The 17,102-nt window shown below is 46.7% G+C and overlaps 1 protein-coding gene across 3 annotated transcripts in view; it reads left to right on the forward strand.

The window, feature by feature from the left end:
• KCNQ2 (potassium voltage-gated channel subfamily Q member 2) overlaps positions 1 to 17,102 on the forward strand; it is a 57,004-nt gene that overhangs the window by 30,678 nt on the left and 9,224 nt on the right. For 2 of the 3 annotated variants that reach the window (XM_026042254.1, XM_026042255.1), the window contains 4 exons: positions 2,437 to 2,505; positions 4,052 to 4,081; positions 9,418 to 9,471; positions 16,495 to 16,718. In XM_026042254.1, coding sequence (XP_025898039.1) covers positions 2,437 to 2,505; positions 4,052 to 4,081; positions 9,418 to 9,471; positions 16,495 to 16,718 — 377 coding nt within the window. The remainder of the gene's footprint in view (positions 1 to 2,436; positions 2,506 to 4,051; positions 4,082 to 9,417; positions 9,472 to 16,494; positions 16,719 to 17,102) is intronic. The other variant, XM_026042256.1, reaches the window with a different exon arrangement.

Below are 17,102 nucleotides of genomic sequence, written 5' to 3' on the forward strand. Positions count from 1 at the left end.
GTTTCCCTTGAGATTTTTAGTGAAATAAATCCTGCCAGATATTGCTGCAATGGTGCTGGAGCTGATTCCCAAGCTRTGGTAGGTTGGACTGAGAACCATTCAGACCACATTTTTGATCAGGCTCTTGACTGAGTTTATGCACGTTCTCCATAATGTTCCTGCCAGGAGAACATTTCTGCTTCCRCTACACATGTAACAGGTCCACCACTTTTCTGCGCAACTGGGGAATTTGGGCATTTACTTGTGCATCCTCACCTTTGCATGGAAGAAACCCAATAGGTTTCTGTTTTCAGCACCGTGCAAGCCTCATGTTATAGACTAATGCAACGAGGAGATCCTTCTGGAATGCTGAAGCCTCCAGAGCTGTTAAGTTCTTCAGCCCTGTGACTTGCATCACTGGGAGTCCTAGGGTATGATTGCTGCCCTTGTCCTATATCTTGCCAGGTATGAACTTTCCTAAGAAACTAGCTCACCAAAGAGCAGTTGTGTGCCTTTCATTAACTTAAGTACATTTTGTGCCTGATTTTTATGCAAAACCTTCTCCCATCTTGGCATGAATGTGCAAAACCATGCAGTGGGTTTGAATGGCAATGATAGTCCTGTGCACCGCGCGCCGATCTGCTGTGCCCAGATCAGCTTCTTCCTGATGTCTTGAGTGAAGAGGATCATTAATTCCTCAGATCAGGATGTGCTCTTCTCTGGATGGAAGCAAACAGAGCTGGACTGGGGAGCTGAGCCAAAATTTTCAGATCTATTTTTATTCTTTTCTCTTTGCTTAGGACTGGAAAATTTTCTGACTGCCTCTGTTTTGAGAGCCCAGTTGAACAGCTGCATTTTGAGTCTGGGTTTTGTGCATGTAGAAGAACAGAGATTTTTCCAGTTGTGGTCAGTTGGAGGAGATCTCATAATGGCTGAAAAACCCTGGGCATAGCTATCTCTGTGTTGTTTTTACAGTAAACGATGGTCCTGTTTTTGATGGCACCTGAACTGCAACCAGTCTGCTAGGAGAGTGCAAGCTCTTGTAGTCCTTTCATTCCAGGCCACTGTCCTAGGACAGTTTTAGTTCCTCTGAAGATGCCAAGAGTTGCTGTGGGCTCTGGCAGATTTTACAGTGAGTATTTGGCTATTTAAACGCATTTATTAAGTGAAATGCTCCTGAACAGGCAGCTCATCTGAGAAGCAATGGCCTAACTGTTGGAAAAAGCATCAAATAGCTGTGCTTCCTCAAGAGAAGAGTGAAGTTCTTCAAACCTTGTTATCCTCCTCTTCATCCTGGCTAAAGAAGACTGAATCAACTGGCTTGCTTGTTGTAAGCACATTGGTCCTCTATGTGCAATCATGGCATGTTGCACTTCTACAGTTGGACAAGGACTTGCTGATGGTCCAGGAGGAGAGTTGCAGGAAGCCATGGGCATGAGCGGCACCAGCCTTGACCTCGAATAAGGAGTCCCAGAGCTGCTCTTAAGTAGYTTTCTCTGTCCTTCGCCTGACACATCCGCTTCTCTTCTCACTCGGTTGAAAACCTGACTGTGGATATCAGTGTGAAATATTTATGGRGAAAACCCAGCCTCTCAGGGTTGAGAGGAGACACCCTGGCCCACGTGTCCTTGTGCCCTGTCTGCTCCACACCCTTTGCTGCTTGCTCTTCTCAAAGGAGTAACCTGCAGGTGGATGAGGGAGCTGATTCAGTGGCTCTCACCACAATTTAAGCAAGAAGTGGGTTAGGCAGCAGTTTTTTTGGATTCCCACTGTCGGTGAAGCAAAGGAGACCTGTTGTTCCTCTCTAATCTGCAAGGTGATGATGTCTCATTAAGCCTCCCTTGGCGACTGAGTCCCCTAACCTAATGCAGACAAGAGCAGTGAGATGAACCTGACTTTGTACCACTCTGCCGTTTTCCCTGGGACACTCCTGGCATCTGGATCCCTGTTTTCTGCTCTGTGCAAGCTCCCTCCTACACATCCCACCTTCCTGAGGACAGCAGCCTTCCTCCTGCCCTTTGCATCCCTTGGAGCTTGCCTCCCTACTTTGTCCTGTTGCATCCCTTGGAGCTTCTCCCCTCTAAACACGGGGCAGAGACACTGACCTCCAAGCCCGTGGCAGCTGCTAGAGCTCTGCTCTGCTGCCAAAACACAGCCAGGTTGCTCAGCACCCTGGCAGACGCTCATCTTCAGGGAGGTTCAAGTTGTGGTGATGCAGACTGGTTGCTCTCTTTTTCTCGCTGTCTCTCTCTCTCTTCCCCCATAGCTCTTCCTTACTTCGCTGGTGGAAGTAGCCTCCAAAGCCCTCTCTGTTCTCCCCAAGCTCTCTCCCAGTAGTGAACAGTGGCACAAAACTGGTTCTAGTTGAAAGACAGGGCAGTGGGTGAAGTTTCCAAGACAGGACACCCTGCTATAAGYTCTGCCTGAGCATTAATACTCTTTATTCTCTCCCTCTAGACTCATCCCACCTCTGAACCAGCTGGAACTCCTGAGGAACCTGAAGAGCAAATCGGGACTGACTTTCAGGTTAGCAACAGAGTTAAGAAAGCTTGGAAAGCTCCCAYTTTGCAACTTTTCTATTTTTTTTTCCCTTTCCCCTTTCTACTTTTTGCATATGGGCAACCTTGAAGATGTGATGGGTTTTGGCAGCTGGTTCCCCATGGGTCAGTCAGTGATCTCCTCCCTGCTCCTCTCCCATGTGTTACATGCATTTCTTCAGCCCTTCCCTAAGTTTTCTCTAGGGTAATGTCATAGTGCTTGGTTGAAAAGGCAGTTGTATTTTTAAGGGGTCTAGTTGAGGTAGCATTCCTGATTCCCCTCTGCTTATTTCTTCTGTTCTCTCTCAAAAGAGACTCCAAACGACACTGTGTTAATTCATTTCTATTTCTTCCAGCCCACTTGCCTTCCCTTAGCTTCCCTTGGGCGTAGGCAAGGAAGGAGCAGTGAGGAAAAAGAAGTGAACGTGACTATGGCCTTTTACCCCAACACACATGTCACTAATCCCTGTAGCTCCATAACCARGGCTGTGTCACTGTCCAGGTAGTGGAGATCTGGAGGCCGATGGATCTGGCTTTGGATGGAGCTTGGCCCCTATTTAGGGGTGTTTTGTTCCTTAAATTGTCTGGTGTTTGGGCTAGACAAGATGGAGAAACAAAACCTGTTCCCTCCCGAGTTGCATGGACAAGGCTGCTTTGGAGCCCAACATCACAAGCGCTTTCCAGGTGTGCAGAAGCAACGGATCAAACTGGTTTAAGGTAGAGCAGTTTTTCCGATTGCTGGAGGGTAATGCCACCAAATTACATGCTCAGTGACAGGGAGATTGTTTTCAGTGTGGCCTTAGCTTGGCTTGCGGCGTTGTGCCTGAACAGCCCCTTGCAAGGGTTCAGTCAGCTGTGTCCTCAACATTAATGATTTTTCAGGAAAAAATCAAGTGAATTGAGGTCTCAGTGATTTAGAGGAAACTAAAAGAGGAACTAAACTAGGAAACTAAATTTTTCTAGAGCAGCCTAGAAAAATTGCATCTCCCGAGGATGTTGGAGCTGCAGCCAGGGTGCCAAGACCAGAGTGTCCAGCCCCGTGTCCCTTCTCCAGCAGCATCCCCACCCCAGCACCAATTGTCAGCACAGAGGTCTGCGCCAAYTGATGTGGCATTGGTCCAGAGAGGAGAGGTGAGCACAGCAGGGTCACCTCGCATGGCCTGCATTGTGCTCCTCCGGGCCATGCATTTCCAAAGGCAGGGAGCCCTTGGCTGAGCCCACAGAAGTCCTCCTGTGCTCACACAAATCACTTGGCTGTGGTGTGTCTCAGTCCTGTGTAGGCACCAAGATGGGTTGGGATGACTCCTTCAACGCTGTACGTTGTATGTGTCTTCTCTGAAGTTGTGTGAGTCTCCAACAATCTTCTGTCCAGGCCAGAAACTCCAGGAATAAGGTGCTCCTTGACCTCTCCTTGTCCACAACCTCCACTTAGCTGTATCGTTTGGTATTTGTCCTCCCGTTATGTTTTAGCAGTGAAGCAGCAACATCTTCTGCCACTTGACGCCATGCTAATGTACTATTGCTTCTGTTTAAAGGAAAGAGCAGCAGCCCGAGCCATCGCCCAGGTCTGTATCGCTGCCCACACGCCATCCCCATGCATTCCCCGTCGAGCTCTGTGTACGTGTGTGCGTGTGTGTACCATGTCGTGGCACCATTGAGGGACGGAGCCGAGGTATTTCCGTGCTTGTTCTGTGCTGTGGCAGTCCAACGTATCTCCGTGTGATGCTGGGCCTTAAATCACACCTTCCTTCTGACGTGCCTGGAGGTGCCGCTCCGAGGATGTGGAGGTTATGGGCTGGAGTGAGGGCAGGGCTGAGGCTGGCAGAGCTGGCGTGTGCCCGCTGTGATGACAGGACATGGGTTGGTTTGGATTTTTTTGCTGCTTTACTCYTTAATTGCTCAAAGTTGTAGCTGAAATGCTGCAGGCTCAGAGGATGCTGGCGCAGAGCTGATGCTTTGCACGTGTCTCCACCGCTCGGTGCCGTGACGAGGTGATGTGGCACGTGGTCACCATGTCACCGGGCTGACCAGGTCTCCTGGAGCTGCAGGATACTGCAGTGGTGCAGACTTGGTCCTGCTGCTTGCCCGGGGCATGGCACTGTGTGATGGAGACATCCCTCCTAGCCCTGCTCCCTGTTGCCTCCTGACCCTTGGGAAAAGCAGAGTCACTGCTTTGTCCTCAAATTTCCGGATGGTAGTGCTGGGAAGTGGCCTTTGCCTTCTAAGGCCAGTGAGATCCTGACCTGATGGAGAGGCTTATTCCCGTGTTCTAGTGAGAACGATGAGGCTGGTATTTGAGGTGTGTTTTTCATCCCCATGGATGTATTTATTTTTTTCCTATATTTTCCCAGTTCTTTAAAGAAGTAATTCTGGGATGGGCTTTCCATTTTTTTTTTCTTTCTTGGGAAGCAAGACACAAAACTTGTATTTTCTAGAGATCATGCTTGGCTTTTTGATCCTCTGTCTCATATCGCAAAACTTAGCCTACAGCCTGAGTATGTTGAACACCAACTATGCTTTTCCATTTACCYGGTTTCAAAAGGATAACTAAAGGCTGGCATTTTATAGATATAACTTTCTGCTATGTCTTCTAGCTTATAGGAGGCTAGATTTTTTTTTTTTCCTGGCACAAAATTCAACCAAAGATATCTGGGCAGATAAAGTGCCAGCTAAAGAGGAAAAGTTCAACCTTCCTATATTTTTCCTACTCCCTTCTTTTTTTTCTGTCTTTCATTTGAACTTTTCTTTGCAAGCAGGATCTCCATAGCACTCCATCCACTTCCTGCCAAATAAACCTCATCACCAAGATCATGTTTCAACTACCCAGAATCGGTGTTTTTCCTACGTAGGGTCTCAGCTGGTGTAGTGAGAGGGAAGGTAGCCTCCATCCAGTGCTATTTAAACAGGGAATATTCCTTGGGAAGGGCTATCTTGGAGCAGAGGAGCTCTGAAATCTTGACCATCTGCCTTTGGAGGCATCAAAAGATAAATCCACATTTGTCTTTGGAATGTGACTGTGCAGTAAGAAGAAATCTCTGTTCAAAACTATCAACTTCGTATCCAAGTGATGCACCAGGCAGCGATCCTGTGGTTGCAGGTACTGGTTTTGCTTCTCTGTTCCTTCCCCTTTGGATCTCAGTCCTGTCCTGAAAGGTTTGTAGGGTAAAAGTTCATGTTTTGTCATAGAGCTTGCAGATTTTCTCCCATTAGTTTTCTCCATTGTTTTCCTCATCTTGAGTTGCAGAATAAGCAAAAATGCCCTTCCGCTGCCCTTTTTCATTGTATTTCTTACCACATTCAGGCCCTTCCTCAGGGCCGCTTCCAAGTGCCATTTTCGTAGCCCTGCAATACCTCTCCTGCATCACTAATGGGTTTTGTTGCCCTCTGTCATAAGATGCTAAACCCAAACCCAGGAGCTTATGCTGAGGATCTGCAGCTGGCATATAGATGGTCTTAGGGTACTTTCCATACGGTTCAGTGCAGCAGCCRTAGCACAGTTCACGGGTCTTTCCTTCTGCATTTTGCTGGGGCAGTATCTCCACTCCCTTCTGCTCTTGTTCATCTGCTCACTCCTCACACCCCAGGAAGAATTTTTGTTCAGAGGACCCTACGTTCACAGGGCCCCAAATCTGATGTTCCCCAGATAAAAGTTCCTGCATCTTTTGCAGTCACATCCCAACATCTTACCCTCTCTGATTTTCGGCATCCTGGCAGTGATGGTCTGTGTCACCTGATTATAGGTTTGGCTGATCGTTGAGATGAGAAAATGCATCTTTTTTGTGGAGCTATAATGAGCAACCCACTGGGTGTTTAATCATCCGTCCGTGGATTGTCACTAATGACTGTTCCACTTGGGGAACTCTTTGGGATGAATTTGCTCTCCTAGACCCAAGCACAGGGCTTCTGCTGCAGCCATGGGCAGAGGGTCCACCCCTTCTTGTTTCCATCAGTGGAAGGAACCATCCAGGCTCTGCATCCTGCTCTTCACCTGTTGTGCATAGGGAGTGGCTGGTTTCCTACATCCCTCTTTGTCTACCTGGCATAGCGCAGAGTCCGTGGAGCAAGTGGAGAGCTCTGCTGTTGTGTTCCACTTCAGCAGCTGGTTTTAAGCTGAGCAGAGACAAGCAAGCTTTGCCTTGCAAGGTCAGAGCATGTCCTGTGCATCCTGGCCAGCTGAGCCCGCAGGGTGCCTCGAGGCTCTGATCCCGCTGCTTCCAAGTCCAGCTGTTGCCGCTGGCTCCGGCCACAGGAGCCGCTGCCCAGGCAGGGAGATGCGATGCCTGGAGGTCTCAGCACCTCCTGGGCACAGCCACATATCCCAAAGCCAATCCATGTCCTAGGCTGGTGTTCACCTATTTTACCCCAGTGGTTTTTGATTTAGTCTTGGAGATAAACAGGACAGCCTATCTGGGCAATGGGTTATGTCCTTTCTCTCTCATTTCTGTTKCATTTCCCACCAAATGCTTGTCTACATCCACCTGTGCCCCAGTACCGTGGTGTGCTGCTCTGCTCCTGGGGCACGTGAGCTCTTTCCCCATCACATGGAGCCCAGGCTGCRATGAGCACAAAAGATGCTGGCCTTGTGCTACCTGCTATGTATCTTACCCCTTTTTATTTTCTCTCTTTAAAAAGTAATAATAATAATAATAATAACTGCTTACATGGTTTCCTCCATTGCCGGTGGCTTTGGGTGCTGTTTGCGTGTCCGCTCCGCGGTCTGCATTGGCCGGGAGAAGAGACTGGCCCCCTTTCCTAAGGCCAACTCGTGCTGCAGAAGCAGTTAYCCCCATCCGGCCACGCTGCTTTTGAGTGGAGTCCGAGCACGAATCCCACCTGCCTCRCCGTGCCAGTGGGGCTCGCTATGGAAAGCTAGCGATTCAGAGTGGTTAATGGGCTTGGCTTCCTCATACGCTACTCCGGCTGAAAATCCACTGTGGCATCTTGTCTCTGTTTATTTTGTCTTCTGATCGTAACATTCGAAGCACAAACGTATGGTTAGCCAGGAGTGTGGAGGCTCTTCTGTGGAAGGTGCGCTCCAGATGTGTGTTAACAAGCGGCTTGTTAAGCATCTGAAGGCGTCTTGAGACCAGATTTGGTCCACTGGTACTTTCCAAAATGTGATTGGCCAAAAGAGCAGAAAAAAAAAATGCAATGATCCAAATGATCAACATAATACGTGAATATCAGAGAAAAAGAAACAGAAGGATTCCAGGGAACTGGGAAGCTAAAAATCAGATTACTTTGTCCAGCATGAGTTAAAGTCTTGCAGTCAATGAGGGGAACCTCTTTCAAAAGTTGTCCTCAAGCTTGATTCGTCCCTGATCATAGAGAACTCGGCAAAACCCTGGCCATTATCTTGAGCGAATGCTGGATGGGACCAGCTTGTAACGTGTACATGTATCTGTGTGTGTGTGTTGGCTTTATATACATATGCATATATGTATATAAAAGTGTGTGTATGTGTCCGTCTGAAATAGGCACTGGATGGCTATTTCTGTTCAGGGGTGTGATTAAGGCCTTTGCACTCACTGGAGGATGCCTCTGGTCAACTCAGTGGACCCTGGTCACCCAGCCTGGGGTGTCCGAGGTGAGACTCCGAACCCTGGAAACTGGTGTGAACCCCACGGGCAGCGTCAGCCTCCACCTTCCAGCTGCTTAAACCAGACACTCATGCTGGCACTGACAGTAATCTGAAAATAATCGGTTGCCTTGAGGGGAGCGGATTATTTGCATAGAAAGGACTGCTATTTCTGTAGAGACTTGAGCGGCTGGGTAACCAACGTGTCTCGCCACGGCTCTGCATGCCCGGTACCCGCTGCCCTGCTGTGGATCCTGGCCCCTAGAGCCACCCAGGGAGCTCCCCTGGGGCCACGGGGGCTCCTTGCAGGTGCCTTAGGGGTCCCAAGGAGAGGTTGGTGCCAGCCAAGCTTGCACCGGAATACTCGCAGATTCCTCCTGCAGGCAAGCACGGGCTCTGCCGGTCACCCAGCTCCCACTCACAACCAGGCTGGGGGCATTTTTTGCACCTTTTTCGGTCCATCCGAGAGCTCAGCAAGTAGCACCCGCTGGCGGCCGTGCGCGGGTCCTTGCAGGCGGGGTGATGTGGGCCACCTCATTGCCATCGCGCAGGTCGAGGGCTGCTCCATGGCGCGGAGACCCCAGGTTGGTCGGCGAGGGCCCAAGAGTGATTTGGGAYGGGGTCGTGGTGCTGCCCTGAACGGTCACCGAGTCCCCACGGGCTGGCAAGCGGTGTCAAAAGCGGACACGGGGACGTGTCCACATGTCCAAATTCCTTCCCACGGGGGACCGCATCACGCTCCGTTTATGTGTATATGTATTTTTTTAATGCCAGGCTCAATGTAATGCTATTTCCTGTATGGGAAGTGCAACTTATTCACACATTTACTACATCTTTTGGTGGCTTTTTTTTTCTTTTCTTTTTTTTTTTCTTTGAAAAAGAGAAAAAAAATAAGATTTTTTTTTTATGTTTTGGAGAAAACAAGAACAAAAATTGGCTCTCTGTGGCTTAGGCAAAAAAAAAAAGGGGTCTTTTTTTACTTTTTTCCATTTAGAGGAAAAAGAACACTTTCCCAACACGGAAAAAAAAAGATCTTCCTGCGTAACTCAGTCAAGTCAATTGTAGATAAACTGATGCCAGCAATTCAATGCAGAATGGGTCATTCTGATGATGGCATTTGATCACAGACAGACTAATTCCAGGAATCCCTGTGAACCTTTTTTTTTTTTTTTTTTTTTTTTTTTAATTTAACGCTCAAACGAAAAAAATCCTGTCATGAACCCGGCCCTCAAAACACCTGTCTTTTAAACCTAGAGTCCGTAATCAAGTTTCCTGTTTGGCATTTGCTTCCAGGTCTAATTTTTACTCTCCCCTCATTTCCAGTAAAAGCAAACCGTGCAGGGAGTCACTATGCGGATGCTGCTCAGGAAACTCTAGGTACCACGGGAAATGCGTCGCACGGAACTAATCAAAAGCTGCACGGCTCATTCTCCCTCTACCCTGCTACCACCCGTTCTGATCACTTCCCTGCTTAATAGAGGTACTAGATGAGTAAAAAAACAAAAAAAAACCAAAAAAAATAAAAATAAAATTGAAAGAGCGTCCCTATTGCCTGCTCAGAAATTAGAGGCTACTGTGTCTGCAAACACGGGAATCAAAGAGACGAGGATGGGGAATTTGGTCTGGCCTAACAAGCCGTGACTGTTCAGCARCAAAGGAGGCCGGAAACTGGAGTTTCACAAATGATGGAAAAAGGAAAAAAAATTGAAAAACCCCCAAATCTCTTCCTTCTTATCTCTCCCTTCCTCCTAAAGGCTGGGGAACTCTTGCAAATTGAATTGCACTATGCAGCAATATCGAGCTAGTAGCATCCGCAATCCCAATTTCCCACCTCCACGTGATCACCCTTCCTTTGGCTCTCTCAACGGCGGCAAATTGACCTGCTCTGGTCTCGTGGCATTTGGAAGCTATGGCTTGCCCATCTAGCACCTCTACTACGCAGTTCGAGAAGGACTAATCTCAGCCTGTCCCACCAGACGTAGGGCCGTGTTTCCCTTAGCGTTGGCAGGAGGATGGGGAACGGCTCTGTAGATGCAGAGGGGAACAGATAGAGCAGAGAGCTTTGTATGTGCAGTGATTTCCTCTTCTTCATCAAGTTGGCTATTGATAGGCAGCTTCAACGACCTCCCAATGTGCATCCCTTAATGCACCTATCTGACCATAATGGTACACAGATATTTATGTAGATATATACACATATATGTGTATATAAATTCCCTTATATAGAGAAAAATCTATTTTCATGCCTATGCTGGAAGAGAGTCTCTTCCCTTGCCCCAGACACTGCTCCTCAGCAGCAATCCTGCACTTTCTTGACTTACTAATGCCCGGAGCTTGCATGCTTTGAATGCGGACAGGTGGACCCCATCAGCTATATTTTCCCCCTGAAGCGAGCACAGGATGGTAAGCCCAGCAGTGGTAGGGCACTGAGTGATGCAGCATGTTTGTGAAATGGGATTTTTGCATGCTCTTTTTTGGACTCCATCCTAATTCTCAAAATCACCAGTCTGTCTCTGTCAGAAAGCCTATGAACTGCAGCTAAAAAGTACATGTATCTATGGTTTTCTCCATTATTTGTTCCAACTTGTATCTTTTTCTTTCTTACTCTTTTTTTTCTTGATGGCTGTTTTTACTATCTGTCAGGTGAGAGGCTAGAGAAACACCTGGRATTTGCTTAGAGCAAAGGGCAGAACTGGTTTGGTAAATCCCATCTCTGAATGGGTAACGAAGAGGAAAGGGGGCCATGATCTAGGTTTCACAATATGAAATTTTCCCTGCAGGAAACTCCCCTGTGCCTGAGAAAACAGCCTGAATCTTTGAGTTAGCCTCCCGCTATGTGTCTTGATGGCYCTGTGACCTCCCTTGGACTTTGTCCTTGAAAGTACTGGCTTAAATATTGGGTGATCCTCAGCTGCACAGAGTGTTTCAACAAATTTTCAGGAGGCAACGATTTGGGTAATAGTCTAGCTGAAAAAATTGTCATGTTGTCTGCAGTGTTCCCACTTGCTAGGGGAGATCATTTTGTCCTTGGAGGCCGAGGCCTCTCGCAGGCAGGGACTCATCCCCAGAGAAAGGCTGCTTGCAATTGCCTAGTGCTGGAGTTGGCTTTTGGCAGAGTTTAAAACCAGCAGTGACATTCATAACGCTGTCCTCTCCCCTGTCCACGTCCAGTTCTGTTCTCTGGAAAATAAGCCACTCTGATCTTCACTGGTCTGTTCCCAGTCTTGTGTTTGTTAGCCAAATGGAGTTGCATGTCTTCTAGGCATGATTTTTAATTGATAAAGTCACTCTAAAATTTCCTATATTCTACTGATTTTCTTCTCCATTTAGTCCTCATTTCATCTCCCCCATCTTGAGTTCTGTGAGGGAAAGGGAGGATGAAACAAATCGTTGTGTAAACATCTTCTTCCTCCACTGGAGATCCTGAGGAGGAGGACTACACAGGTCGGTTCTTCCAGTCATGAAGAAGTCTTGAGCTCTGGTGTAGATCCTAGRACATCTTTGTTACCTGCATCCGTCCCAAGTATAGTATTGTACATGTTGTGCTATGTCAGAACTGTAGATCTGCCTTGAATTTGTTAGACCCCTTGGGCCATCTGCCTGCACTCACCCAAAGGAAAAATTCCTCCCGTGTTGATGCGAGTCCTAAGGCCCTTGCAGATAGGATGCACCAGATGAAATCRCTGACCATTACGGCACAGTGGGGCAATCATGGAAAGCTCAATGTAGGTAAATTAATAGAAAGCTGCTTATGAGCAGTGGTTCCTTAATGTACTCAATGTTCTCTAGTCAATAAATGCAATAATGCATGCATTTGTAGCCAATAATGTAACTATACCAGGCCAGATCAACAAGTCTATTATATTCTGCTTTGTAAARGATTTACCTGGAGTCTCTTCAGGGCTGTGGAGGCACCAAGGAGATGTGTACCTCATAATAAGAAGCAATGGCCACAAACCCATAGAGGAGAGGTGGTTGCAGACCCCTTGGTTGGCCTGTGGGCCTGGGTGCAGCGTTTCTAAAAGAATAATTGTCTGGGCTGGAATTTGTAATCTACATGGTTTGCTTTGCTCACAAAACAACTAAGCTGGAAAATAATAAAAGACTTCTTGAAAAGTGCAGGGCATGTGCGTGATGGCATTTGACAGGGATCTTCCTGATGCCAGATCAAAGCTCTGTAAAACCATGGGGACAAAACCCCTGCACTAGGAGCAGGCGGAGTGACAACTCCATGCCCTAATAAGTTCTCCTGAGCATTCAGTGACTCTGAAAAATGCCAAGGGGAAAGGCTGCAAAGCCAGGCATGTGTCTGTCCGTGGTGGCCCTTCACGTGCCCTCCTTGGCCCCAGGCCCTTGTGGTGACACAGGGGCAGTGCAACCCCAGGCTTCCCAATTATACAAATTTTGTGCTGCACTTCACCGCAGGTCTAACCCTGCTGTGGTTGCAGGATGAAGAGAAAAGAGACTGTTCTCCATGACAACAGTCCCTGGCTGTTTTTCTTTATTTCTTTCCCCATGTGCAGGTTGCCTGCTTCTAGAAACTCTATCCTTGCAGCAATTAAACCTTAAACTCTTAAACCACAGTGGAGGTGAGGCAGGAGTGAATCTGGTCGTCTTAATTTCTGCTCCAGGCGCAGGCATATTGTCCTTTCCTTGATAATTCCCGTAATTGGCTTGTGTCTCTGATTCACACTTGCAACCAGTGACCCTCAAAGGCTAAAATTCACTCCTCAGTTTCTCATAAGCTTCTGTCTTGTGCTGTGAGCTCAGCACAAATTCTGGATGAAGGATGGCCTCATTTACCAACAGGAGGTAAACTCTTTCTCCTGGCTATAGCTTTTCAGGAGAAAAGACATCAGTTTTGGTTGAGTTTGTGTGCAGAGATGGATCTGAGTTCCTGATATCTAACACAGTTTGGCTACTGTTTGCTGCCTCTTAGATGGGAGGAGAAAACAGAGGAATTGCTAAAGTGTAGTTTAAAATCAGTGACAAGAGATTATAGGTGGTAATTGTTATTGTTCCATAATTACAGCTTGTGTGAGGAACCCATACTTTAAAGAAGGGCCGATAGACCACAGCCAAAAACTGAAAGTCCTGTGAGTTTTCCTGAAAGTTAGTCTAGAGATTTAATTTCCATTAAATAAGTTTTGAGTAGGTAGCCACCAAATGTGGGCATGAAGCCCTAGGAACTAGACCATGTGGTCTGGGAACTAGACCATGTCTAGTGACCAAGTGACCAGTGGTGTCTCCGGTGACCAAACCACACAGTTTTCTTTGCCTTCCCTTCCCCTTCAGCCGAGCAGGACCCATGCCCTGTGCTCACAAGGCTCTTGGGCCTCGTCATTGCCAGCTTCCATTCGTGGTGGTGTGTGTGGCTGGACTGCTGCTTTCCTCATGGCCGTGTCACCAACACCTTCACTTACACCGACCTGAGGCCCATCTGCTTGGTTGATCCGTGAATACCACTTCTCTGAGACCCTCTGCGTCACTCTGCATGACTTTCTGGTTGAATGAGAACATGATCTTGGATTAGCTGGCAACATATATGTCTGTATATGTATACACATTTCTTCTGGACTCTTTCCTACCAGTTCCTGCAGCCCTCCAACAGCACTCTCCTCTGCAGGGACTGTGTTTGCATGTGAATTCAGGCTGTCATTCCCAATGAAGGAGTTGCATGGCAGAAGGAAACCTTCAAYGAATAGCTCATGTTGTCTCGTGTTGTCCTTGTTAAAACAACGCCGTTACAGCGACTGTCATAGCTTCTTTTTTCCCCCTCGAGGAGTGGATGCTCGGGAGGGAAAAATAACCCGCAGCTCTTAATTGTTCATCAGATTTGTGAGAGAGTTTTTAACAAAGAAAAGTATTGCACCTCATGCTATCAGGCTTGAAAGCTTTCGCTCATATTCCTTGTTGAGTTCAACGCTTTCTTTTTTTGCCTTTTGTGGATCTTGCAAATGTTTTCCAGTGCATCTATTGTGAGAGTGGAAGAGGGGCCACAAAGACCTCGCTTTCCTCCTTGATAGGTGCTTCACCTTGGGGGTTTTCATTTGTCCTGGAGATCAGTGATGGGAGCAGCTTGTCAGAGGATGAGGCATAAAGAGATTGCTTTGAATTCCGAACATCAGTGTTGCATTGATTTATGTGGAACTTATTTTGGTAGAGATCTTGTTGTTCAACTCATTAGTGCTGCTCAAATGCAGTAGATTTCAGGAATTCTCTTCTTTAAAATTAACTAWAAAACCAAAACTCTTTAGAGGAAAATGTCAAATACAGTTTCAATCTGGTTTATGCTTCAAGAAACCCAGAATGAGAATTGTTTTCAAGTATTTGACTCATTACTTACAATGATTTTGGTAGCATCAGGGCCTAAAGCTTACATCCTGAAAGGTATTTAGGCACACGCGTGTTCCAAGGCTCCTGTACCTGTTTGGACTTCTGATCTGATTTCTGGAAGCTGCACATCTGCCAGTCCCATGGGCTTCAGGTGTGCAGCTCTCTGCAAATGAAGCCTCTGATACACKACAAGGTTTCATGATATAAAAAATACAGCATTTATCGGCTTAATTCTATGTTTTCTACTTGTAATTTGATCACAAATTAATTATATTAATTAAAAGTTACCTTTCAACTTGAGATTGTTGTCCCCCAAAATGGCCACAAGTAAATGCTGGTCTGCAGGGCAGAGAGGAATTTTCCTGCTTGACTCTGTGGGCTTTGCATGGGACTGGTGGTCCCTCCCTGGGACCAAGTTGTGCACTATGGAAAAATGCTGCCTAAACACCTTTCTCTTTGTGTTAATGTTCAGTGTTTCCCGATGTAACGTGACTTTGTAAAAATAGCACCTTCGTACTCAACGAATCTGCTCCCTGTATGTCTCCAAGTCACGTCTTCCTTTACTGGCAAAAAACAAATATCTTATCCTGTCAGCACCGTATAACCGATACGGCTAGGGAAAAGGCAACGAGACTTGACTTTGCCTCAAATATCAGCAGCTAAATGCTCATCGAAGAAGCTTCCTTGCTGATTTGGGAGGCAAAGGAGGACTATTTGCTTGTGAGTTTTAAGGTGGCATTGCTGAGAGACAGAAAAACAGCAAGTTTTTGGCTGGTGACCTGGAAATTTGATGTGGAAGTCAGAATTCCCGCAGTGTTCTCCTCCCGCTCAAGTCAGATGATTTGCACCAGGGGGATAAGTGGTTACCGCAGTGGTAGAGAGTGCTTAGAAATCAAATCCTCATTTTGTCCCAGTTTTGCTTTGCYTATATATAAGCTGGCAGCTACATGCACAAGTGCATTGCAGTAGTTGTCTAACCTCAATTAGTGTATTGTGATAATCAGTTGCCATTTAGAAAAGATTAAATTATCTAAAGCTATGTGCAATTTGGTCCTACCAATTTTGTCTCTGTAAAGTTTTCTCTTTCTTAAAATTTCCCCAAATTTTTCTTTTTTTCAAGTTTTTATGTGAATGTTCACCCTCTTCATTTGGGTGAAGGTGTTCATTTTAAGTCTTGGAAATTGGAGAGTAATTAAAGCTGGCGCAGAAGACCATTCCCCAATGAGGTCATATCTGTTCCAAGAGTGATCTTCTGTTCAAGCAATAACCAGCATAATTTTAAAGAAATAGGATTCTATCAGAAAAAAAAAGAGACAAGATAAAATATTCTGAATCAGTAGAATTTTGCTTGAAACATTTATGACAGCCATGCAAGCCCTGCAGATCAACTTAAGTAATTTTCAGATTGAATCTTTCCAGGAAATAGAGGACTTGGGTGTTTAAGTATTCACTTAAGATTTACCACTAGAAAAGGCTAAACTCTTCTAAAAATATATATAAAAAAAAGTCAGATTTCAGAAGGAGGGAAGACTGGCTATAAAGAAGGGGAAAGGACAGGTCAGAACATGAGAATTGAATGTTTCCAAGGTGGGTTCAACATTGCAGGTGAGGGCTTTCATTAGGATTTTCCTGTAGGATTTTGGAAGGCAGTTGTGAAAGAAAAGCTTCCTGGCTCCTGATCGGCCCAGATCAGTGATTTAAGGATTCATAACCTCATCGTTTGATGTCATTCTGTCCCGCCAGCCCTGGCATCCCACGAGGGGCTTCTTTTTAAGTCCTCATTATTTTTTCTCTCTTAATAATCATTCTCATCTCACTCATTATGGTGGACACATTTCCACAGCGCTTTCTCAAAAAAAAAAAAAAATCAAACCAAATGATAAAAATACTACTACTACTACTAAAAAAAATAAACCCACACACACAACAGCCAAGCTACATCTCACTGCTGCTTCGAAGCGCTCTTGGTTTCTAAAGGCTGGTGGGGAAGGACTGCGTGGTTTCCAGAATGACTCCTCCTGCTGTCTCCTTTTTGTCTTTGTTTCACCGTGTTTCTCTGAACAGTCAGAAGGTCAGTTTGAAAGATCGTGTGTTCTCCAGTCCCCGCGGTGCTGGCACCAAAGGGAAAGGCTCTCCACAGGCTCAGGGCATCCGGAGATCCCCCAGCGCTGACCAGAGCATCGAGGATAGCCCCAGCAAAGTGCCCAAAAGCTGGAGCTTCGGGGACCGCAGTCGAGCTCGCCAAGCCTTCCGTATCAAGGGTGCCGCGTCACGGCAAAATTCGGAAGGTGAGACCTTGGGATGGCCGCTCGGTGTTGCAAGGGGTCCTGGGTGGGGTTGCGTTGGCATGGGTGGCATTGAGTGGTGGCATGGGCATGGGTGACATTGAGCCAGTGATACGGGTGGCAGGTCAGATATTAAGAAAAATGTGTGCACAGAAACATTGGAACAGGCTGCCCGGGAAAGTGATGGAGGTGCCATCCCTGGCAGTATCCAAGAAACATGCAGATGAGGCACTTAGGTTTAGCAGGCATGACAGTGGTGAGTTTAGAGTTGGACTTGATGATCTTGAAAGTCTTTTCCAACCATAACGATTCTGTGACATGGGGACATGTCTGTTCTGTGACATGAGCAACATTGGCATGGGGGTCTTTGGCATGGGTGGCATTAAG

This window comes from Nothoprocta perdicaria, unplaced genomic scaffold (assembly GCF_003342845.1).
Source record: "Nothoprocta perdicaria isolate Ctin4 unplaced genomic scaffold, notPer1 scaffold_3, whole genome shotgun sequence".
Taxonomy (NCBI): domain Eukaryota; kingdom Metazoa; phylum Chordata; class Aves; order Tinamiformes; family Tinamidae; genus Nothoprocta; species Nothoprocta perdicaria.